At 37.8% G+C, this 26,714-nt stretch overlaps 1 protein-coding gene across 2 annotated transcripts in view; it reads right to left on the minus strand.

Moving 5' to 3' along the window:
• Nucleotides 1-26,714, minus strand: part of LOC150098826 (cilia- and flagella-associated protein 410-like) — a 95,436-nt gene that overhangs the window by 52,174 nt on the left and 16,548 nt on the right. For both annotated transcript variants that reach the window (XM_090405604.1, XM_090405603.1), the window contains exon 3: nt 1,017-1,082. In XM_090405604.1, the coding sequence (XP_090261730.1) occupies nt 1,017-1,082 (66 nt within the window). The remainder of the gene's footprint in view (nt 1-1,016; nt 1,083-26,714) is intronic.

Consider the following 26,714-nt stretch of genomic DNA (forward strand, 5'->3'; position numbering starts at 1 on the left):
AATTAAACATCGATTAAACCATCATTAAATTAATTTGTGCTGATTTTCATTGATATATCTTATTCTGATCACCAAAAATTTATATTACAAGTACTGACGAGTGAATGCAGAATTTTTCTCCTGTGTGATGGTAGTTTTCCCCTCCTTTTGTACATCCTGGAGATCTTTGTAGGCTTAAGATGGATGACTCACTATCTGTTCCATCACAAACACCTTCAATAAGAGATTTCTTAATATCAAAATTAAACAAAGTGCCCTGTCTATTATTCATATTAGAATTTAAATCTGTATTCCTATTACTTTTAAAAAAATCATGGCACTCCGGTTTCAGAACAAGCACTTACACACTGCAATCTTGATCTTGATCTTCAATTTCAGTGGAAAAATTTTCTTTATACTTGCTGATTGGTCACTGACATTTGCAACACAGATGTTATTTCGTTCAGTTTTGAGAACACGCCCCCATTGTTGTAATCGGTTTGCAGGCAATTTTTATGATCGGTCATAAACAGCGGTATTCTCTTTCCCGATTGCGGAAAGATTTCGATGTGTGAAAATTAACGATAATTCATGAATATTTCCATGTTTAAAAATATGCCGCTTGGTCACTGACATTTGCTACACAGATGTCATTTACTTCAGTTTTGAGAACAGAGGATATGCCACCCATTGTTATAATCCGCTTGCAGGCAATTTTTATGACCCATCATAAACAGTGGTATTCCCTTTCCCAAATGTTAAAAGGTTTCGATGTGTGAAAATTAACGATACACAGATGTTATTAGGCATTCTCGGTCTGAGCTTTTCGACATATTCACGAATATCATTCTCCTCAGAATATTTCTACTATAAAATATTTATTCATGCAAAAAGCTTAGAAAACTAAAATGACAAATTCCAGAACTTCTCGCGGAACACCTATTCACCTTCCGTGGAACACAGTTTGAGAAACCCTGGTATACAGAATTATTATAGTTTAGAACTACTAGAGAAGAAAACACCATCTTAAAACATACCTCAATGAGAGAACCTCCACAAAAGCCATTCTTCTCACAATGCTCACATCAGATAATTCACTTCCCCTGAAATATTAATGCTTTATTACAACTTCAATAATCATTATTAGTATAAAAACTCAGTGGACAATATTAATTCATGAATGTTTTTATCTACAAATGTTGAACTTTTATTTGTGTGACATACTAACTTTTGCACAGTTACATTTCTTTACCTGTATTGGAGCCTGTGTAGCTCAGTGGATGTGGCGTTTGCCCACCACGGTGCTTGACTGCACGAAGGAAGACTTGCTTTCGAATCTAGTCAGCAACTAGAGGAAATTTTTCTAAGCCTTTTTTCAAACAGTTCCCAATTTAGTCGATCTCCAGCATCGGCAAGCAGGTTTTTTTCTCCTGGATACTCGAGTTTATCATCCCATAAAAGCAAGAAAATCTATCGTAGAACCCACAGTATTTCAGACATTAAAAATATTGTGTTAGGGTTAGAGACCATGAGATGGCAGCACTTGTTGAGCCGCCTCTTCACTGCATGCCACTTAATTAGTGATAGCCTTGGGCCAGCTATCTCTGATTGGCTACCAGTGGAGATTGAACTGCCCACTCAGTCTCCAAAAGTTAGACAGGGCTAAAACGGCCTCGCCTACTCCCTATAAAGTAATAAAATGGCGTTAGCTGATTTTTTTTTTTTTTTAAACATTTCTTTACAATAACAGTAATTATGAGCACAATGAAGAGCTGATGTGTATTTCATAGAATCCACAGTCACTTATTAAACCTTTTTCTTTTCTTTGTCTGTTTCTATCCAATTTCCAACAGAATATAGGTAGGCAGATTTCATTGAAATTTGAAATCCTTAGAAAATTTGCTCACACCACCACCTCAATCAAACCATTTGTTGGGAAAAATTATGTATCACAGCAATTCTGTAATTCTGGATAGAATTTAATAATACTTGGCACTCAGGATGATATCTAAGATCCTAAGTACCACATGGTTCAGTTTTGGTTTCCTTATGATCCTTTTTAATTGCAGAATTTGGCAAAACCCTGATGGATTAAATTTTAATGTAGTAATTAAGATCTATAAAAATTTATCAAATCATTTCATATTTGTTTACAAATGATAAAGTGTTTCTAGTATTGAGACTACATTATGATGTAAATAAAGAGTTTAATAAAAATAAGCAATTAAAATCTGACAAGTTTTGTAAGTCGTTAGACTTGCATCATCAGGGGTACTGGTACAGAAAAGTTTTACACAACAAAAGCCTATTAATGTTTGGATAATTTCACAACTCTTACATATAATTGATAAACCAGAATACAAAGTATACAGAATAAACCAGAAGACAAAGGCCTGTGTTGCTCTGCGAGTACAATGTAAAAGTGGCTTTTTTACATTCACAAAAAAAAAAAAAAAAAAAAAAAAAAAATTCCTACATTCACCAAAACTTCCGCATTACCCGATGAAAAAAACTAGACGTTTATGAGATTCATTGCTCTAATGGCATTTATTATGTAGGCCTAGGCCAAACAGGGAGGTCGGGAGAGATCCGCATCTCTGAACACGTAAAATATGTCGAAAAAAGAAGAGAACATAAATCAGGCCTGGCATTCCACACAACTACTACAGGCATCAAGTACTTTGGCAAGAAACAAAAATGTCATATATTGATCATAACTGTTTTTACAAAAAAATTTAAAGAAGCCATTCAATCGCTTAGGATCTCTACACAATGCAATAAAAATCGAGGCTTAATTTTACAGCAAGTATGGTCTGCTCTCATCAAAAATTTAACTACCACGGACCTAGGATATAACCCGCGCAATACCACAGAATGTGATAGCAACAACTAGCAATGTTCCAACACAGATACAGTAATGAATTCACCATTTGTATTCTGGTTTGTTAATTATATGCAACAGTTGTATAAGTTATCAAAACATCTAATATGTGCAATTGTTAATAGGCTTTTGTTGTGTATAACTTTTCTGTACCAGTACTCCTGATGATATAAGTCTTATGAAACTTGTCAGGTTTTAATTTATTAATTATTATTTTTAATTAAACTGTTTATTTACATCATAATGTGGTCTCAATACTAAAAACTCCCCACAGAAACTTATGTTTGCAAATGATAAAATTTTTCCACCATAGCTGGACTTAATTTTGCTACTACGGTGGGAAAAATTAAGCAAAACAAAATTATGTCTTGGGTACACAAATCAAGGCAAATTGATTTGTGTAAATCAATTTGCCTTGATTTGTGAACTTTCATGAGAACTAACATTTTTCTCATGAAAATGACAAAAATATCAACAATTGAAAATTGGCTCCAAAAAACATCGAACTTCATTGTAAGGAAACAATTATAAAAGCCTCCTAGAATATTTCAGTCTTAGGACTAGCCAAGGAGAATATAATTTAGTCAGTTACATTCTAAATTTCTAGACTATCTAAGTTTGTTTAAGTAAACAGGTGCAAATAATGATTTAGGAATTTACTTCTTTTTTTTTAACAGTAATATTATATACAAGACATTCAACTTATAGTACATTAGTACCACAGACAGGCAAAAACTCAAGACAATTATTACGCTGGATTTTAAGACTTGTAGATTGTATTCTTTAGGAAATGCATATGAGGAGAGACTGTTTCAAAAAGATGGCAGGGGAAGGAACAAAGAGAAAGGAAAATTCAATCTGTGAATTTAGAATTGAACTGTGAAAGAGTGTTGAGTAACTGCTGCATGCTTTAACAAATGCTGCTTGCATTTTCTACAGATAATATCTATAGAAAATGCAAGTAGCAGCAAGTAAATTAAAAATTTTAAGTTGAATCACTGAAAATTTTAAGTCAAATTTTAAATTGAAAATGCAAGTAGCAGCAAGTAAATATGTGTCAAACAGCATACTGAGAGCTCATTAAATGATATAATTACAGGTAACCCTTGTATAACGTGGTACTTATACGAGGTTTCAATATAACGCTGTCTACAATTTGTAGTAACCCTTTATCTTTTCATATATTTTTAACCGTGCAACTTAAAAATCACATTTATTTTCGGTAAATTTGCGTCTGCCTGTATCGTGCATGTAGTTATAAGTAGCAATTTATATTAGGGGAAATACCCTTTAGCACACATGTACGTCAATTGTTTATCATATAAAGCATTTATTGTTGAAAATTGTCTTCGTTTTCTACCAGAAAAGCGCATTAAAAATCATAAGTATGTTAATCTCAAGCTAAGCACTTTATTTTCTGGTGAGTTACATACAACATGTAATGCTTTTTTTGTGTAAAAATTTATTTTTATAGTAATGGCCACTTAGAAGGTTTTTTGCAATATGGTTGAAAATGAAATTAGTGGATTAATTAATGGGAAAACACATTTAAATGAGAACGAGCTGATACAATTAATAGATGACGTCGAACCAAATGGCAGGGAAAGTTCTGACGAATATTCTGACTGTGATGAATCCGTTAAAGAATTCAGTTTAAAGAAATTAGCAAAACGATTGGACTTGGCAAAAAAGTTGGGAAGTTATTTTACGGATAATGATCCCTCAATGGAGCGCTACAGAAAATTCATGAGACAATTGAATATTTGTTCAGCTCCATATTATGAACTTAATAAAAAAAATTGCAGCATAGTGGTAAGCAAGGTCTTATTAGTGACTTCTTGATAACTAAACCATCGAAGTATGCAATGAGAATTATACTAATGATGTCCAAGAGATTTCAAGTGATGACGACGTCTGGCCACTCATAAATAAAGAACATCTACGAAATGTTAGTTTTGAAGACAGTGATGACGATTAAAATATGCACTTTATTTTATTTTTCCTAAAAATTTATGACCCTCCATAGATACGTCGTGGCATCTTGTTCTAGAATACTCTCAGGTGATCAGCTTGTCTCGCCATGAGTTCACACTTCAGCACTGTAGAGGAGAACAGGCCTGATCAAAGTCTTGTATAGTCCCACCTTTGTAGTCCAAGACAGCAAGTGCGAGGCAAAAAGGGGACACACCTGATAATAGGCCACATTTGCAGCATTTACCCGACTCTGGACATCAGCCTCAACTTTGTTGTCTTCAGTCACAAAAGAACCCAAGTACCTAAATACCTTCACCATCTAAAACTGTGCAGCTCCCTCTGGATCTTGAGCAGCATGGCAACTCATAAAAAGGTATTTTGTCTTCTCGGCATTTATCTTCAGGCCAACTTCTTCTGCAGCTTCCTCAATAGCAGTAACCAATTCCACTGAGTCATCCCGTTGATGCACCATGACGTTCAGGTCGTCCACGTAGCCAAGAATCCTAACTTGCACCCCCCCATGTCGACTCCACCTGCCACTTGCTGTATGTTTCTAATTACTTTTTCCAACAGTAGATTGAAGAGAATCGGAGAAAGCCCATCACCCTGCTTCACACCGGTCTGTACTTGAAACGGGTCCGACAGGTCATCTTCTGCTTTAACTCTTGCTCTTGAACTAGCAACACACACCTGCACCATTTTTCGGAGTTTTTGAGGAATTCCCAGCTCTTCTAACACCTGCCATATTTTTGAGCGTCTCATTGAGTCATAGGCAGAAAAGTCTATGAAAATATTATGACCTTCCCGGTTATATTCCCAGCACTTTTCAAAAACTTGGCGCAGCGTAAAGAGTTGGTCTATTGTAGAACGGTTCCTCCTGAAGCCCGTCTGGGTCACCAAGGCACTCTTCTGCATATGGTGTGAGGAGCATTAGCATGATATTAGACAGCACCTTGTAGCCAGTCGACAGTGGTGAGATGTCCCTACAGTTGCCGCACTGAACCTTATCTCCTTTCTTATATACTGGGGTGATCAGCGACTCCTTCCACTCATCTGTCAGCCGTTCTTCTCGCCAGATCATCAAGATGAGCCGGTGCAGCTGCTCCAGCAGGACATCCCCCACCATTCTTCAGCAGCCCCGGCAGTATGCAGTCCACTCCTGGAGCCTTATTATTTTTCAGCATGCGGATAGCACGAGTAATCTCACTAAATGTCGGCTCTTCAATAAATGGTCCAGCAGTTTGATAAGGAGTATAATCCTCCAATATTGACGTTCCAGCATTGACATTCAGCAAGTTCGCAAAATATCTATGCCACCGAGCGAGAGCATCGTTTGAGTTTGTTAAAAGATTTCCACTCTCATCTCTTATGGTTGCCGCTTGTGTCTGGGCACCTTGCATGGCTTTGATTGTCCAGTACATCTATGTATGTGATGAGGAGGGAGGAAGAGTATGTGGGAAGAAAGGTCATGCAGATGGATGTGCAGGGGAGGAGAAAGCATGGGCAGCCAAAGAAGAGATGGAGGGAGATGGTGGAGGAGAACTTGAGGATGAAGAACTTGGATGTGACTACAGCCCAAGATAGGAGGTTGTGTTGGAGATTCACTACAAACAGCGACCCTACTTAAGTTTGAAAAGCTGCAGAAGAAGATTCTAATGTGTAAAAATGATAGAATCCCTATTAAAAGATGGAACATAGACAAAGACTAAATTTGGTGATGATGTGATACACTGGTTAAGTACATTTTTACCTGTATATGAAAAAATGTTTGACTATAGCCAAATGTGGACGTACATTTATTGCTAGCATACTAATACATGCTAGCCTGGCTGGCCGAATGACTAGCACATCCATTCTCCAGGTGGGTCTGAATCCCGACATGGATGTTTATGATTGTCCTACTAACTCTGTGTGGAAAAGGCATCTGCGACCCTACCACTTCTTTTAGCAGGAGGCTTCACTCCCAAAACCCAGTGAGGTATGGGAGTGACCATACAGTGTCTACAGACGTCAAATGTGAATTCCTTTTTTTTTATACTAATACATAATATTACACAAATATTGTGTTATAAATTTTGTACAAATTAAATTGTAATACGTTTTTAGCGAAAGCTACAAATTTCCTAAGGACTTAATGTACAGTGATTACAGAAAACTATGCAGAGAGACATTTCAGTATGGAACACGTCCAACCTGAACTGCGATGCAGCTCACACAACAATATCGTACCATGCTTAGAACCAAGTGATTCATTGAGGCAAACTGGCCTATTCCTTCAGACCAAGAAAATGGCCTTGTTTGTTTTTTTTGGAGGGGAATTTCAAGTAGCAGTGCATCTCCCTATTGCATCCCAAACATGTTCTATGGGTTTCAGATCTGGGGAGCATGCTCATCACTCGATTTAATTAATATCATCAGTCTCCAGATTTATCTCCACTGCTTGTGTACAATGTGGTGTGGCATTGTCATCCATAAAAATGAATTCTTCACCTGCAGCAACACAAAATAATCGAACATGACACTGAAGAACATCATTGCAATCTTGTTCACCAGTTATAGTCCCTTTTTCCAGTACTTGTAGCTCAGTGCATCCATTAAGCATAACGCCTCCCCACAACATAACTGCCATAGCTATCCCTTTCAAGAACATTCTAACGATGGTAAGCAGTACCACTTTCACACCAGATCAAGCATTGTTTAGAATTAGAGGAAAGACCAAAATGACTCATCTGTAAAGAGTTCTTCAATTTTTATTCATACAACACTACTGAAAATGTGCTCTACAACGAGCTGTGGATAAAGGAATGAAGATGACATGACAGGCCTTCGGGTGTGTAGGCCTACTTGTTGCAGATGTTTTGCCACAGTTTGTTGAGATATCCACATACCTGTGATTAAATGGAGCCAACTTACAAATTGATCTGCCATGGTAGGTTGATTATGTTTTGCTGTTATAACCAAAAATCTGTCTTCATGTTCTGTGGTAGAGCTAGGGCAACCTCTTAGCAAATGTCTGAAATATATTCCATTGGTTTGAAACACTGCCCAGAGCCCGGAAAGAATGCTATGTGAGATTCCAAACTCTCTGGCAACATCCGTAATTCTGCAGTCTTCAATCTTTCCAATAATTCTTTCCTGCATGAAATAATCTAGATGATGTCTTTGAGACATTACAAGACATCCAAGTTTGCAACTTTATTCCTTCAAACACAATTTGCTTAGCACAACCTTTTGCCTTTTATCGCGCTGAGTGCTACCACATGACCCCTTTGCAAGCAATTCAAAAATTTCAATGTGTGTCTACTTTCTACTTGAAATTATCAGTTATACAAATTGTTTGAGTTATGCAAATTCATCTGAATTTTCAGCTGTAATCTTCAGAAATAGTGTTTGTCCTTAGGTTTTGGACACCAGGGTATTAATAATAAACACATGGGTGTGTATGATCTCCACAGTTATCATCCGTATGGATCATTATGAAGGAAAGTGATATTAAAATTGGATATGTTATTCTCAGCTCTTTATTTTATGCAGATATTATTATTATTATAACAGTGTCTCCATGGTGTCGCAAGAGACCCTACATTGACACTAACTATTATTCACACAATACCTATCATACTTCTCTTTAAATTCAACAACAGACGAAGCATTCACAACCACCTTTGGCAATGCACTCCACACATTCACCACCCTCCCAGCAAAATATCTAGTCCTAACACCCTCGTTAACCACATTCTTGCACAATCTCCAAGGATGACCCCTCGTTCTCTCCCTTCCTGCACTGTTCAGAAAACAAGTCATCAGTATTCCTATAAAACCCCTTCAATAATGTAAATGCTTCTATCACATCAACTCTCATCTCTATCAGCAAGTTTTTGGAGCCCCACAGACCTTCAATCTCTTCTCATAGAAAAAATTCCACAGACTTGCAAAAATCTTCGTAACTCACCTCTGGATCCTCTCAACCATTTCTTCATCACCAAGAAATCCAGGTGACCAGATATGTGTGTGTGCAATACATCAGATGTGGTCTTATTAATGCCTTATAAAGTGGAACGATAACTTCCCTATCCCTACTTGTCAGTGTGTTCTTCAAAAAACAATATAATTTGATGTGATGTTTTGGCAACCTTTGCAATATGACCTTGAAACGTATCAAAGTTCTCTATCCACAATAACCCCTAAGTCCCTAGCCTCGTCAACTTCTTGCAGTTCATTTTCATTAAAATAGTACACAGCATGTGATATCATCATCCCGAAGTGCATCACCTTACACTTAGCCATGTTAAACTGACAGCCATTTATCTTAGCCCATACTGCATATTTAAGTCATCCTGCAAGATATCTAACATCATTTGAATTGACTGTCACTCTTCCCAGTTTTGCATCATCAGCAAACAAGTGGATATTTTCTTTCAAATTATTTCCAATATCATTAATGTAGAAATTAAACAGAGGACCAAGTACTGAGCCCTGAGGTACACCACTAGTCACCTGCCTTCTACTGGCCTCAGCTCCTCCATAAACCACTCATTGATATCCATCCATCAACCACCTTTATACTCCTAAATAAATCCAGAACAAGTCAGCAAGATTCCTTGATCAAATTGAATAACTGCTGTAATAAATTTGGTATGAACAATCAGTATTAAAAAGACAAAGATGATGAAAAAAGGCAGAAACATTGAAAACATGAACTGCATCCTGAATAGAGAATCTATAGAACAATAAACATTTCAGCTATTTAGGCACACTTTTTAGTGAAGACAGCAAATTAGCAAAGCTGGTATGGTAAGTAGTGAATAAATTTATAAGGAATAAGAGAGATATTAGTTAAAACACTAAACTAGCTGTATACAAAATGTTCAAACTAATCTGAACTTATGGATCTGAGAGCTGGGTTAGAAATAAAACTCTTGATCAAAGATTGGAGAACAAAGACATAAGCATCCTGAGAAAGATTATAGAGTTAATTAATGGATGTAGAAATTGCACATAAATTGTCTAATGATACACATGATTAAACTACCATTTCAGTCTTTTCCATTTATAGAAATAATGGCTATTGGAAAACATTTAATTTTTGTCAGTTTTTTTAATTATGTTAAATAACTTCCTGAAGATGCTGTCAGCCACATAGTGTTAATAAAAATAAACAGCATCTATGAGTTAAAACTTGGTTATTTATTATTCATGCAGGACATCTGTATTAAAATTCAGTTATTTCACAAATTAAAAATAAAAATGAATTAAAGTTAAGAATTTATAATATGGCATTTGTGAAGTTGTTAATTAAACACGTTTATTTCTTTTTGTATGTTGCAAGCAAGATATTTTGAAATGCTGTTTTTATTTTTTGCTCCTGAAGTTTTGCTTAAATATAAAATAAACAATAAAATTTTTTTAGATTAAATATTATAGGTTAATTATAAATTTGTGTGAACTGTCAAGTGTTGGTGCCATTTGTATCAAGCCAATGTTAATGTTATCACTGACAAGAGAAGCAAAAGTTATTGCTGTATTATTGGAAGTAATTAAGCAAACTTACCTCAGTGCAGAAAAGACTGTGAAATGAAAAACTATTGTAATTTCCACTACTTTCATTTTGAAACTGTAAGTTAATAACTTTCCTGCACTACGAAAAGACCTTTATCTCTGTTTTAAGTATAGCACTAAAAGAAGTAATGGCAGTGCACAATGGTGGACTGGAGTGGAAGCTGATCAGTTGCATTTATAAGCATGCATGGAAATGAAAAGAACATTAAAAGATGTGGCCAAGTATTCTGCTGTACGAAAGGAGCACAGCAGAAGAAAAACTGTGGAGTCTGTATCTTCAATATATGATGGAACAGAAATTAGAAGTTAGAAATAGAAGCTTGAGAGAGGATATCTTTTAAAATAGACATTAGCAAGGTTTTGTTAGTCATTAATCCATATAGGATTTATTATAGTTAAAACTAGAAGAAACTTTAAAGTATTCATATTTGGTCATGAAGTGTTAAAATATAAGACATTGTTTATGTGACCATAGGTGTTTTAATTACTATATATGTTCATATAATAACGCCTACCAGTTTCACTAGCAACTGTCTAGCTTTCTCAAGGCTTGAATGGTAAACACAAAAAATGATAAATGCACAAAGTATAAAAGAATACAAAACCATCAGTAACTATAAGGTAGCTAAGTTGATACGTTTGCATGACAATGTCAGCACGTATTGTGAATCTTTAGTCCATTTCCTGAACACGCGTTGCATAAGCACGTGCTATATGATTGTTGGTGTACTGTAGTTCCGTCAAACTGAGCGAATTGATTAAATTTTTCCAAGTCTCGTTCAATATGGCCTCTTGATTTCTGTTTAGGTTGCTGCCTGTTCGTAGGACTACTGTTGCTTCTTTGAATAATTGGTGTCTGAAATCATCGTCTATGTAGGACATAGAACTATTTTCCCAGTCTATAGAATGGTTAGAAGTTGAAAAGTGATGCGCTAAACCGGAGGTGATCGTCCTGTTATGATTGACATCTCCAACATGTTCTTTCTGTCTGATTTCAAGGCTTCTTGAAGTTTGTCCAATGTAGGAGAGGCCACACGTACATGGAATATTATACACACCTGGATATTTGTAAAATGAAACACTATCCTTAGGAGATCTTAACATCTGTCTAATGCTAGTAGTTGGTTTAAATACAACTCTGATATTATGAGCTTTTAACAATCTTGCTATATTGGTGGAAACCAAACCCATAAAGGGGATGACGACCGTTCAAACCTGCTGGGAGACTCTTTTTTGTTGTCAATGGTTATCTTTATACAGGAATTTGTTGATAATGTTTAGAGGATATCCATTTTGAGATAGTATTGTAACAATTTGAGACAGTTCTGTCTGAACCTCGTCTTCGTCTGGAGACAAATTTGCAGACTATTTCCCAACATGTGGATGATGCTATGTTTATGTGACCTATGATGGTTTGAAGAATAATGTAGATATCGTCCAGTAACTGTAGGCTTTTTGTAAAGGGACAGTTTGAAATTGTTATCTTGTCTCTTTACCAGTACGTCTAAGAAGTGCAGTTGCTTGTTATTTTCCACTTCTAGGGTAAATTTGATTTTGTTGTGGAGTGAGTTGATTCTATCAACAAACATATGTAGGTTTTCTATGCTTTCTTGCCATATGATGAAGATATCATCTACACATCTCCACCATATTGATGGTTTAGGAGTAATATTGGTGAAGATTTCATTTTCAAATTTCTCCATGAAAAGGTCTGCACATGGTGGAGATATGTAGATGATATCTTCATCATATGACAAGAAAGTTGGAGGCAGTTTTAATGCTAGTCTTTTCCTGTGTGAATTCAAGAAGGAATAAAAGTTTCTGTAGGAAGCAACAAGCTGAAATTTGAAAAGTGTTTTTTTGTCTATATAGGATGATAACTGTTGGCTTATAAAAACTAAGGGAAGCTGTGTCATTAAAGTGCGTTTTGTGTTTACAGCTGTGATGTGAAGAATATATTGGCATTTGCATAGTTGACTAATACTGACTTTATGTTGTATATACAGGCCCTTGATTTAATGGACAAAAAATTTTTGTCCTAAAGGGAAAATTTAAAACTTTTTTTTTTATTTTATCCATGAATCTTCTTCTTCTCCCATAGACCTAAATGGACTGTTGGGTCATTCATGGCTGGTAGGTGATAGTCTTGGTTAGCCTCCTCCAGTCATCTCGGTCTCCTGTTCGTGATATCAGTTGAGAAAGGGAGGAATTTGTCCATTTTTTGATGTTATCAGTCCATTTTAATCGAGGTCGGCCCCTAACCCTTGGTCCTGGAACGATTCCTTCTAGTGCTTGCTTTGGAATGCCATTAGCCCTCTCCACATGTCCGAACCATTTCATCTGTCTTCTGATGATGACTGTCAGAATATTTTCCCTTTTTTTCCCATCTATTGAATCAATCAGTTTTCGGACATTTTCATTGGTTTCGTGAGCGATATAGGGGATTCTCAAAAGTCTTCTGTAAGTTTTCATTTCCAAAGACAGAAGTCTCCTCTCATCTTCCTTCAATAAAGTCCAGGCCTCACAACCATGCAAGATGACAGAATTCACAAGGTGTCAATTAGTCTTAGTCTGGTTATGATTGCTATTCTGTTATCTCCCCACAATGGTTTTAACTTCTGTAGGACCACGGTTGCCTTAAAAATTCGGTATTTAATGTCAGTTTTTGAACGACCATCTTGACTCCAGTCATCTCGGTCTCCTGTTCGTGATATCAGTTGAGAAAGGGAGGAATTTGTCCATTTTTTGATGTTATCAGTCCATTTTAATCGAGGTCGGCCCCTAACCCTTGGTCCTGGAACGATTCCTTCTAGTGCTTGCTTTGGAATGCCATTAGCCCTCTCCACTTCATCTGTCTTCTGATGATGACTGTCAGAATATTTTCCCTTTTTTTCCCATCTATTGAATCAATCAGTTTTCGGACATTTTCATTGGTTTCGTGAGCGATATAGGTGATTCTCAAAAGTCTTCTGTAAGTTTTCATTTCCAAAGACAGAAGTCTCCTCTCATCTTCCTTCAATAAAGTCCAGGCCTCACAACCATGCAAGATGACAGAATTCACAAGGTGTCAATTAGTCTTAGTCTGGTTATGATTGCTATTCTGTTATCTCCCCACAATGGTTTTAACTTCTGTAGGACCACGGTTGCCTTAAAAATTCGGTATTTAATGTCAGTTTTTGAACGACCATCTTGACTCAACATGCTTCTTAGATAAGTGAACTTGTTTACATTCTCCGTTTGTTTATTGCCAATTTGAATCTTTAAGAATTTAATGTCTGATTTTGAGGTTATCATTGTTTTTGTTTTTTGTAGATTTATGTATAACCCATATTTTTTTAATGTTTCTAAAACGCGGCTGGTTATCTCTTGTAATTCTTCTTCACTTTCTGCCAGAAGATCGATATTGTCTGCAAAACATAAGTTATTTATTCTTAGTCCGCCAACTGCTATTCCAGTGTCATATTCATAAATTATTCATGAAGACAGCACACTAAAAGGTTTGGTGAATAAGTCAGAATTATCTTATCATGCATCCGGTGTTGGACTTGGGGTATTACGTCATGTAGATGAGGGAGGAGTTTAACAGAGGGGGGGGGGATTAGTGGCATGTGTCATTCTTCCAGTGCAGTTAGTCCAATTCTAATGTTTATGTTTTGGTTGTTTTTGCATTTTACATAATTGTCATTTTTACAAATTTTATATCCCGCAAGGCTATCATTATGGCCTCGCGGGATAAAAAATTAACTAAAAAAAGAATTAAATAAAAGAAATAAAAAAAAGTAAACGTGTTAACTTGAGTGTTACACAAAAATTAGAACTGACTGAGAAGCTTGAAGATGGTATAGCCATTGTACATGTGTGCAAGATTTATAGAGTCAAAAAATCGAACAGTTTCAAATATTCTCAAAAAAAATAAAAAAATAAATTAAGGAGCTTGCATTAAAATACAGTGTAGATAGTTGTTCCAAGACTACTTCTTGGTAGTACAAAATATGAAAGTGGCTGAAGATAAAAATCTAGAGGAAGTAGTGTACAAGTGGTTTGTTCAGCAGCGCTCAAGTAGTGTTGTTGTGGGTGTTGAATTTAAGTTAGCTGTTGAAAGGCTCGCTAAGCAAATGGGCCTAAAATTTCAGAGGAGTGATGATGACTGTGGTGTTTTCAAAAGCACCATAACCTTGTTAATAAAAGAACATGTGGTGAATCTTCAGGTGCATGACTTCATTAAAATGAAGGCCTCGTTTTATCACAGCTTTATAATGCTGACAAGTAAGGGCTTTTTTATTTATTTATTTTTTTTTTATCATATTGTTCCTGGAAATACCTAGGCTTACAAGCATGAAACAAGCACCTCTGGTCATAAGCTAAACAAGAAACGAATTTCAGTTTCATTTTGTGCAAATGCTTAAGCTGATGACTTGCAACAGCTTAAGCATTTTTTTGCCTTACCACCTGCCATAGGCAGGTGGAAAGGCAAAAAAATCTCCTGCTTTAAATGATTTAATGAACCAGTTACATGTGATATATTCCCATTCAAAAAATGCCTGGTTTACAATGGATATTTTCTTTGACTGGTTCTTTAACCAGTTTATTCCTGATGTGTAATGCTATCAAACAGATGTGCTGAAAATTCGTTTCTCATAAAATAAAGGCTATTTTACTACTAGATGATACACCTGCTCACCTAATGCTGAAAGGTTAGTTAGCAGGTTGGGAAAATTAAATGTTTTTCTGCCTCCTAACACTGATTCACTGATACAGCCTATCAATCAGGGTGTAATCATTGCATGCAAGAGTCATATACGAAGATGTTTTTGGAAGAGGTGATGGTTGTTTTGGAAGAAACAGAAAATGAAGATATAAGAAGCACCAGGACACTACAAAATTTGCATGCATACAACATAAGATCTGCTATCTTCAACTTAGCAGCTGCAAAAAAAAAAAGATATGATGTAGAACCTGAAATGGACTTTGTTGAGGCATACAATTTTCAGACATTATTCTGAACAGCAGTAATAAAAATACAATGACGTGGAACAGTGGCTTGAAAATGATGAAGGTGATCTGGGCTATCAAATTTTTTCTGAGGTAGAGATTGTGGAAAATGTTCTTCATGGAGAACAAGAGGATGATGATGACAAAGATGAAGAATCAGTTGCACCTCATCCTAAATTGTCTTATAAGAAAACATATGGATGACATCGTACATTATATCGAATCATCATCAGATCCTGATGTGCTTCCTTATTATGAACATTTTAGAGAATTTTGATCTACAGTAATAAGGAAGCAGCACCAAGGCGTAAGGCAACGGAAGCTTGATGATTTCTTCAAAACTACCTCATTAACTGGACCTGTTTTACTAGAATCATTTACAAGCAAGAAATTACTGGTAGAAGGTTCTGGTATTGCAGGTAGTTTAAGAAGTTTAAAGTATTTTTTCCCTCTAAAATGGAGTTAAATAAAAAAAAAAAAAAACTATTGTTTTTTTTTTTTTATTTAACTTTCATTGAAATCATCTTCGTGTGAGCTTTAAGAAAAAAAATTTTTTAATAAAAAGTAGTAGAAACACTCCATTAGTTACATCGTGTAATTTTTGACCTGTTTAATTAAAATAAAGTTTGGTTCCTGTAATAAATTTACTTTTATATTTTTAACAAATCTTTTAGTGGAGTGTATATATTACTCAGCGTACATTATAAGTTTGTTATTAATGTATTTTTTTAAAATACATTTGATCTAATGGGCTTTTGGCAGTAGTGGACATCTCTTCTGCCAATTAGTATGTTAAATCAAAGCCTCCTATATTTATGTTGTTTTTTTTTTTTTTTTGGAAATTCAAGATTTGCCAGGCTGGCAAATCTTGAATTTCCAAAAAATAAACTTACTGCCAAAAAGAACCACTTACTGCCAACCACCACCACTACTATTTCTGTCGAAATAGTAGTGGTGGTGGTTGGCAGTAAGTGGCGTTGGTGTAGTTGCGGTCAGTTGGTGAAGACTGAGTTGTAGAGCAGGTGCTCTCCCTTGATGAGTCTTTGGACTCCCTGGAGATGTTAAATAATAATAAAGATTTTTATTTTGGTTATAAGGTGTTTGAAGAATCAATCTCTTAATGAGTAAGGTTGACTGAAAGGATAAGTTATGTGCATGATATCATGAGATACTGATTTTTGTGCAAGTTGGATTTGTAGTTTAGTTTCAGGCATTTTGTTTTTATTTTGAAATTAAGTATCTCAAGAGCTCACATTGGTGAGTATGGGTATGGCAAACCCCAAGATACCTGAGCTAGACCCAATTTTAATTCCTAGAATATACACTTAGTATATTATATCTGTAGACCGGCCTTCTACTCTTGGTTCCTCACTCTCTTACCACCCCCCCCTCCACCTCAGTGCTATTAGAGCAGTTTGAGGGTGAAAGGGTGACTCTTTCTTCTCAAACTGTAGCTTCCACTATCTATTAAAAAGGGCAAGCCTAGCTACCCTAAGGTGGTAGTCCCACTAGGATAGGGAAACATATATTACTTTCAGGTCTCAAAGAAATCTAAACCGGATGGAAAACATGGTAAAAAAAAAACGTAAATTGGATAAAAGTTAACAAACTTTGGTTTAACAAAAAACATGGTGAAATATGCTATATGGAACATTAGAAGCACAGCACAAAAAGAAGAATTTTTGATCCCTGGTGCCGAATTATTATTATTATTATTAATACCTATCAGAATGCAGAAAGGGAAGGTGAAAGAATTGACTATTTTGGCTGGAACCAATGACCTGAGAGGTGAGAAGTACTGTCTGAGGGAGGATGTAAAAGTTATTGGAAGAAGCAAAAAAGAAGTGTGAGAGGGTGAAGTTTGTAATCTGCTACCACGCCATGATAGAGACGAAGGAGGGCAATGACAGCAAATAAATCAATACACAGAAGGAATGATGTAGTTTGTGGACCTATGGCCTGCATTTAATGGATGAAAAGATTTGAACAATGCTGATGCAGTGCACTTAAATGGATTCACAGTTAAGTGTCTAGAGAGAGAGAGAACTTTGTTCACTGAGAGCATGGAAACGCATCCATAAATAGTCTTTCGAATTTGTATTTGCTACGGTGTATTACTGTAGCTTTCTTCCACCGTATTCTGTGGCATGTATCCAGAGCACGGTCTGCAAGACCAGAGTGGCTATACTGGTGAAACTGGATGTAGTCCTTGTGTTCTGAAATTCTGATATTTGCTGTCCTGCCTATTTAGCCAAAGTAGGACAGCTTACAGCTGCAAGGGACCTGGTATACACCAGGTAGGTCTAGGGGGGGGGGGGGAGGTTGGTCTTTAGTGGAGCGGATTTGGCCAAACAGGCAGGACAGCAAATATCAGAATTTCAGAACACAAGGACTACATCCGGTTTCACCAATACAGCCATTCTTGTCTTTGCTGACCATGCGCTGGATACCTGCCATAGAATACGGTGGAAGAACGCCACGATAATACACCGAGTAAATACAAATATGAAAGGCTTTTTATGGAATCAGCTTCAGCCCTAAGAAACAATCCAAATCTCAACAAATTTTGCTGCATGAGACTGCCTCAAATTTGGGAAACCTACATCAGAAGACCTTTAGCCCAATTGCCCAAGAATACCAATATTGCCTGCTAGGGGGCACCATCAGTACTTTAGGAGAAATAATAGCTTCCTGCTTCTTCCTCATTTACTGTTTGTTGTGCCTGCATGCACATATCTTGTTCTTAAGTTCCTTGAAAATGGCAACGTGACGTTACCAAAACATTGAAGTATATTAAAATTTATTTTAATGTATATCCTAGTTTACGTTGTAATTTCCTTAAATTATTTAGTAAAAATGCATAACTAATGTCTAAGCCTTTCCACGAGATATAAAATTAGTTGCTGCTATAGGCCAGGGGGGCAGGGACAATGTGAAGGAGGAAAGATCACATGGCAGGAAGGAAATGAAATTTATACAATTGCTGAGAGATAATTACTTGAAGCAGAATGTAATGGGGGGGGGGGAATCAGGATACAAGAGTGTTGGATCTGGTTATAGGATCAGAAAACCTGTCCATAACTAAGGTTGCACCTTAATTATGGACAGTTTACCCAATTGCCTCCAATCAGGGCCGTACTTATACACAAGTGCACAAGGCTCTAGCTAGAAACCCGAAAAATTAGGGCCAACTTAGAGCCCCCTGAGCACTCTAGTGCCTCAGGAAAAGTGATCACATGGTCTTCACTTCAGAGATAGCAAAATGTGGAAATTCCAGTTAAGAAGAGATATATATGGAACTGCAAGGAAGGTGATTATGATACTTAGGAGACAGCTTGAAGCATTTGACGGTATAAAGGTCTGCAAGGGAACAATCTTCACACGGGTATTTGGAAGAAGTAATATCACACTGAATACCCACAGTCAGGAGAGCAAATCTGGGAGGAGTTAGATCGATGAGTAGTAACATTAAGCTTGAACGGCAAAATGTTGGGGGAGGATATATTTTATGAATATAAAACATATATTTTATATTTTATTATGAACTAAGTTTATGAACATTCCATTCAGAAAAGGTTACATGCTGAACTATAAAGCAGGAAATTATGACCAACTGAGGAGTATACTGAGTTCAGTGGAATGGGATCGGTTGCTGGATGGAAAGAATATTGACAGTGCATGGGAAGCATTTAAACAATAATTAAATGATGTGACATTAGAATGTGTCTAGAGAGTTCGAAGAATAAATAGGGTAGTAGTCAAATGGATGTGTAATCGTATTAAGCAAGGGATTCGTAAGAAAAGGATGATGTGGAAGGAATACCATGTGCATAAGGATGACGTCCATTATGAACATCATAAGCAGGCAGGATAGAATAGTCACAACTCTTGTACGGAAAGCAAAGTCTGAGTATGAAAACACACTGGCTCTGCATACTAAAGACAACCCACAAGAATTCTATCGATGTGCTGCAAGTAAAAGAAAGAATGACTATGAAAAAATAACTTCTAAATCCAGATGGTGTGAGGGTTACAGATGTAGAAGAGGCTGTTCAGTTAATGAGTGCCCATTTTGTTAAAAGCTATCAACCTGGTGTATGCAACATTGAGCTCATTGCTACGTTTTCACTGAATGAAGAAATGCAGATGTATAAGGATGAGGTATTAGAGCTGTTGCACAAATTAAATAAGAATTCAGAAATAGGGACTGATGGGATATTAGCACGTGTGCTAAAAGAGTGTTCAGCTGAACTGGCTATTCCTTTGACCAGGATGTTTAATATGAGTCGTAGAACAGGGAACATTCTGCAGGAATGGAAAGAATGTATGGTAATTCCATTGCACAAGGGTGCAAAGACCAATTGTTGTATCAACTATCGACCAATTAGTATCTCAGGAGTGGTGGTGAAGATTTTGGAAAAATTGGTTAGGGCTCGCATTCAGAAATGGGTTGACAGTGAATCTCTATTTTGCAATGAACAACATGGGTTTGCTAAGGGAAGGTCATGTTTTAGCAACTTGCTCACATTCCACCAGTCCCAGCGGCGTCCTCAGGAAGAAAGTGAAAAAAAAGCTCTGCAAGGACTGTCATCAACCCATTTCTTCATGTTCTCATCATGCTTGTTCCGGCAGTCAAGGAGTTCCCAATCTCAGACACTTCGTATGTCAGGTCTGTGATCGTGCATTCTCCACTGCAGTTGGCCTTGGCATGCATTGCACCTCGAAACATCCAGCCAAAGCTAACGCTGCAATAAGAATGGAGCGCATCAAAGCACGTTGGACTACCGAAGGAGAAAAGATCCTCGCCGCTCATGAGATCAAGTTGATGGCTTGAGGGATAAAGAAAATCAATGAGGCTTTATTTAAGGTGTTTCCATTAAGATCCTTGAATGCTGTCAAGTGTCATAGACGGAAAGCCAGTTACAAAGTCTTAGTCCAAGAATTGGCAGCCCATCTGCCACAGTTAGGGACAGGTAATATCTACTGTCCCTGCCTCTCCATCTTCAAGCCACCATCCTGCTGTTGAAGAAGAGGCTTTGATTCTCAGACTGACATCATCTCTAAATGATCCTCCTCTTCCGGAATATAACCATCAAATTTTTAAATCTCTCATCCAGACTCACTTTCTGGGAATGGATATCACAGATCAGTTGAATGACTACCTCCATGCTGAATTCTCCGAACACTTCATGCCTCATCAACATCAGCCTACATCTCATTCTACAATGACTTTGTCAAATAGGAAGCAGAGGAAGAGGGCCTATGCAGCTATGCAGGCCCTCTATAAAAAGAATAGAGGGCAATGTGCCAAAACCATCCTTGACGGTGCTTCCCCTCCACCTCTAGCAGATTTACATGATGATTTTGTTAAATTCTGGAGTACAGTCTTTTCTGCTCCACCTCCACACTTCCCTGTTTATGATGACCAACCTATGATATTGAGGTTTATTCCTGCCTTTCAATTATACCAGCCTGTCTCCATCCAGGAGATTAAAGCAGTTCTTCCATCCAATTTCTCTGCCTCCGGACCTGATGGCTTTCCTGCGTCTAGGCTTCGGAAAGTGCTGTTGAAGATTCTTCAAGACTTAGTGGACATTCCCCTTTCAGTAAAGCAATACCACCATACCTACGTGCTTCAAGAACTATCTTCATTCCGAAGAAAGAAACTTCAAGCTGTTTATCAGACTTTAGACCAATTACCATCTCCCCCTGTGAGATGGTAATTGGTCTAAAGTCTGATACTTAGACTCTATCTAAAAATCTTAGTTAAACGACTTCAGCAACATATACAGCATAATTATAGACAGAGGGCTTTTTTGTCCCTTCAGGCAGCTGTGCCGAGATTATATATATCTTCTTTCATCTCTTTTCTCTGATTCCCGACGCCACCTTAAGCCTCTATATATGGCGTCATATATAGATGCTATTATATATATGACGCCATATATAGATGCTATTATATATATGACGCCATATAGAGATGCTATTTGATAGCATCTCCCATCCTGTTCTCCTTCGAGTGTTGTCTATCACTGGATGTCCAGGACCCTTTCTTTTCTATGTTATGGAGCTATACTTGGGTAGCTCCATCACTATCACTACAGGGTTCCGTGCAACTTCTATTCCCACAATGCGGGGGGTTCGCTAGGGTGATCCCCTTTTCTTTAACTGTGTCATAGATAAGTTTCTTCACTCTCTTCCTAGCCATATAGGCTACTCTCTAGGCGCTTTCTTCCTTTAATGCTATGGCCTTTGAGGATGATCTTATTCTTGTAGCCTCTACTAAGATAGGCTTGCAAGAACTCCTTGACTGGGCAGCTGACTTCTTCTTTATTCGAGGCCTTTCTATTAATGTAGAAAAGTCCTGCACTTGAGCTCTTGTCCCCTCTGGTCGTGAGAAGCTTAAGGTCGAGCCTATAGAGTTTTTCCTGAACGGGAAGCCGTTGCATGCTTTGACCATTCTGGAAGAGTGGAGTTACCTCGGTATCATGTTCACCCCAAAGGGAAGGTCTTCAGTCCCTTCTATCCTAGAAGCTGGAATCGCTTCTTTCAGAAAAGCTCCAAACAGCAAAGAACTGTTTCTCCTTTCCCACTATCTCCTACCTCGCTTTTACCACAATTTGGTGCTTTGTAGGACATATATCTCGGTACTGTCCCGAATGGACAGGGCTATCGGTTCAGCTGTGAGATCATGGCTTCGACTGCCACTTGACACCCCTACTGCATATTTCCATGCAAAGGTGAAAGGTGGTGAAGGATGGTTAGCTCGGGGTTCCATCACTTAGATGGCTGATCCCACGCTTGCAGCTGTCAAGAATCGTGAAGTTAGAACTATCTTCTTCCCCCATCTGCAGAGAGGCTATCTATAGCCCATTAATACAAGACGACTTTAGGCGGGCTAAAGGCTGGTCCCGTTATCAGGGTACCTTAATTGAGTCAGCACCTGCAGAACACAAGAGGTGGGCATCTCTGTTGCACTGTTCTGTAGATGGTGTTCCTTTAAAATAGTCATATCTGGTGCCTCCCCAGCATGATTGGGTAAGGGATGGCACAGACTCCTCCCTGGGTTCGAGTATATTGACCTTATCAGGACGAGGGTCAATGCCCTGCCTACTCGAGCCCACACAGCTCGATGGAGTAGTGACGACTCAACTGTAGGGCTAGTTGCCACAACAGTGAGACATTGTCTCATATAGCCCAGTGTTGCTTCTGCACCCATGGGGTCTGTGTACGGAGGCATGATGCCATGGTCTCCATTCTGAACAGCTGCTTTAAGAACAAAGGTTGGGTGACCGCGGTGAAACCACATTATAGGACCTCCGCAGGTTTGCGTAAGCCAGACTTAGTGATTAAAAGAGATGGTGACGTTTGGGTAGTTGAGGCCCAGGTGGTGGGAACAGGGCACCCACTAGCCTATAGCCATAATAATAAAGTGAACTACTATAAAAATAACCAAGATCTAGTTAGTAAGATACGGGAGGAGCATGGGGCAACTCCGAGGTTTACCAGCGCCACCATCTCTTTACATGGCATATGGAGCGCAGATAGTTATAAGGACTTAAAACAGCTTGGGCTTATGCAGAAGGATATAAAAGTTCTTTCCTTGAGGGCCCCACACTGGTGGCATGGCGTTGCCACCAGAGAATGACTACAATGATAACTAGGACAGGCATAGAGTAAAACACTTGTAAAGGCTTAGGCCTATATCAAGTCTGGACGTGATGTAAGGTAGTACTGCCCATAACCAGTACAAAAAAAAAATAATAATAAAATAACAAGTGGTGTACCACAAGGATCAGTGGTTGGTCCACTGTTATCCAATCTGCACATTAATGATATTGGGAAGGATCTGACAAGCGACATTCAGCTATTTGCTGATGATGCAAAGATAGGTAGAGTAATCAGGAATGCTGCTGATATGCAGTACTTGCAGAATGATTTGAATAGGCTGGAATTATGGGTGTCAGTTCAATGTCAGTGAATGTAAAGTCATTCACTTTGGCATGATTAGATACCCAATGTTGTATTATATTGGTAGGATTATGCTAGAAAAAGCTGATGAGGCTAGGGATCTTGGAGTATTAGTAGATAGGAAATTGAAGTTCAGGGGCCATGTGGCAAAGATTGCAAATACAACTCAAAAGTTAATTGCAGTGCTGAAACGAATGTTCACATGTAAAGCTAAGGATGTCATTTTGCCTCTTTACAAGGCCTTGATGAGACCTCAATTGGACTATTGTGCAGAGTCTCTGGTTTCCATTGATACACTGGAGAGAATACAAAGGAGAGTGTTAAAAATGATAGCAGGATTGTGGAATACTGATTACGAAGACAGATCGAGAATTTGTAGATTGCAGACACTAGCAAATAGGAGAAAGTGGGATGATATGATTGAGACTTACCAACTTCTGAAAGGGTCATAGAGGATTTCAATTGATGGAATTTTTCAATTTATGGAGGGTGGGAAAAGAATGAGCCTCCATAGCTCAGTCAGTACAGAAGAAGCCCTTTGGTTGGAAAGACCTGGGTTCGATTCCCGTCAGTGATGTGAGGAACCTTTATCTGGTCTCTTTCGACCAAAGGTGAGTTAGCCGGTCTCATACGGTGGTAGGGGGGTTCACCCCCCAGAACAGGAAAACCGGCCCCATGTAATCCATGACTGTAATTCATGGATTACAGTCATGAATACGTCCCAGCCATATGCCGGTCCTGAGAGCCTGGATAAAATGGGGGGGGGGGGAAAGCAATGGTGAACTACCCTGTAAAAATCTCACCAGGAATACTTTGAGGGAGCAGTGCCTACAAAGTCACCTACAGGGGAAAGGCAAAGACCTACAATCTCACCTACAAGGATGCCCTTTTGTTCTTTCCCCTGAAAGAACAAGAGGGCATCCTTGGAAGCTGAGAATGAAGGCCTCTAAGAAGGGTTGAGGGCCTGATTTTTCTCTCAGAGGGTGGTGCGCGATTGGAATGGACTGCCATTGGGTGCTGTGAGTGCAAGCAGCGTGAATGAATTCAAGAATAAGCATGACAGCTGGTGCGTATAGTATGTGGCCTCCCTTGATGAGTCTCTGACTTCCTGGAGGTCTGTCTTAAGAACAATAATAATAATAATAATAATAATAATATATAAGGAGAAAGGTGACCAGCATGGTAAGGAAGACAAAATCAGATTACGAGAAGAAATTAGCCAAGCAGGCACAAGGAAATCCCAGAGTTTTTTTTTTTTTTTTTGCAACATGGCAAGTTGGAAGGAGAATAGCTATGGAAAGATAACTTTAAGAAGTGCAGATGGTAGAGAGTTGAAGAGAGGCAGAAAAAATTGTTGAACTACTGAGTAACCACTTTACAAGGGTATATCCAAATAAAGATATTGTTATGGCAGAGGTGACAAGGATTGATGTGAGAACAGAGGTTGATGAACTGAAGGTATTTACAATATCGCAGAATCTGAATGTAACAGCTGTAGAATTGAATAGGATATTAGCTTGTGTTTTAAGAGAATGTGCAGGCAAACTGGCAATGGCTTTCACTAGGCTGTTTATTTTAATTCTCAGCTCTGGCAAAGTCCCAAGAAAGTGGAAAAAGGGAAAAATAATTCCTTTGCATAAAGGAGGACCAAAGTCTGTGGTAGCAAATTATAGACCAATCAGTATCTCAGGAGTGGTGGTAAAAGTTGATCAAAAAAAGAATTCAGGAATGGATGGATAAGGATATGATACTCTATAAGGGACAGCATAGCTTTGTGAAGAGGCAGTGGTACCTTAATAATCTGCTAACTTTTTATAATAGAGTGACAGCAAAGTTAAAGAAAATGGATACACGATGATACTGCTGGATTTTGCAAAGGCATCTGACAAGACACCAAATGGAACTCTGTTAAGCTAACTGCAACAAATGGGGATAGATATGAAACTGGTAATATGGATAAAAGGTGGCTGATGAACAGATACCAAAAAGTAGTATAAGGAGGAGCAAAGTCCAGAAAGCAGGTGACTAGTGGTGTGCTGTAGGACTCTGTGGTTGGAAAGATAACTTTAATGTTTAATTTGCACAGAAATGATACAGGAATTTCTTCAATTAACACAAAAAAACACAAGGGATAAGATACTATTTATTTAATGCCATATATTTCTGCCAGAATATTACAGGATATCATCAGTGGGACAATGGTTAATTACAAAGTAGAATGCAAACAATGATTTGAAAAGTAAGAGCAAAAGTGATGTTATATATAAAACAGATAACTTTTTCACATCAATCCATTGTTCGCATTCTCCTTTGTAATTAACATACTGTCACCACTGATGATGGCCTGTAATATTCAGGCTGAAATATGTGGCCTTATCCCTTGTGTTTTTTCATGTTAATTGAAGAAACCTCTCTCTCTCTCTCTCTCGTGGCACAAGTATCACTTAATTTGAAGAGACATATTCAGGATGTTGCATGGTAATTTCATGTGGAAAAGTGTAAATTTATGCATTTTGAGATACAAAGATTACGTGCTGTGTAATCATTGAAGGAATTGTACTTCAGGAAATTGATGAAGCCAGGGATTTGAGTGGTAGCAGCAGATAGAGAATTGAATTTAGAGAGCATATTATTTTTAGTAGCCAGGGTAGCTCACAGGATTACTTGGTTATTGAAGAATACACTAACAAGCAAAGATAAAGAGGTTATCATTTGACCGCATCTGGATTGCTGGTCACATGGGTTTCTTGGGGATGAGGAAGTGGTGGAGAGGATCCAGAGGCGAGTGACCAAGATTCTGAGTAGTCTGTGGAATGCTCCCTATGAGGATAGATTGTGGGTTACAATTGCAAAATTTGGGGGGGGGGGGGGGGAATCATAGAAACATTTAAGCTACTTAAAGGATTTTATAGGGTTAATACAAAGGAATTATTTCAGCACTTGGCTAGAGGAGGCAAAACAAGAGATCATTTCTGGGTAAGAGTGTGGTTAGCAAGGCTGTGAGGGCTTAATATTTTGCTTGGAAAGTGGTGAATGAATGGAAATTGTCTATTAATGGTTTCAAGGAGTGGTACATTAAATATTGTGTTAATAGTTTGGTTCTTCCACGATGAGTCTTAGGACTCCATGGAGCTGCCCATGCAATAATAATAATAATAATAATTCATTCTTTCTTTCTTTTATTTGCAATATAACAATAGAATTCTTTAGGGTTTATCTTTAGTTTGTAGAGTCAGGTTCTTTTCATACTGAGATTTAGCTTTCTACACAATATTTTTTAAATATTCTGGCCTGTGGCTTATAATTTTCATCATTATGCAGATGGTATTCTTTCAATGGAATATGCCCTTTTGAATTC

This window comes from Typopeltis vanoorti, chromosome 15 (genome assembly GCF_054136105.1).
Source record: "Typopeltis vanoorti isolate ZY-2024b chromosome 15, IOZ_Tvanoo_1.0, whole genome shotgun sequence".
NCBI lineage: Eukaryota > Metazoa > Arthropoda > Arachnida > Uropygi > Thelyphonidae > Typopeltis > Typopeltis vanoorti.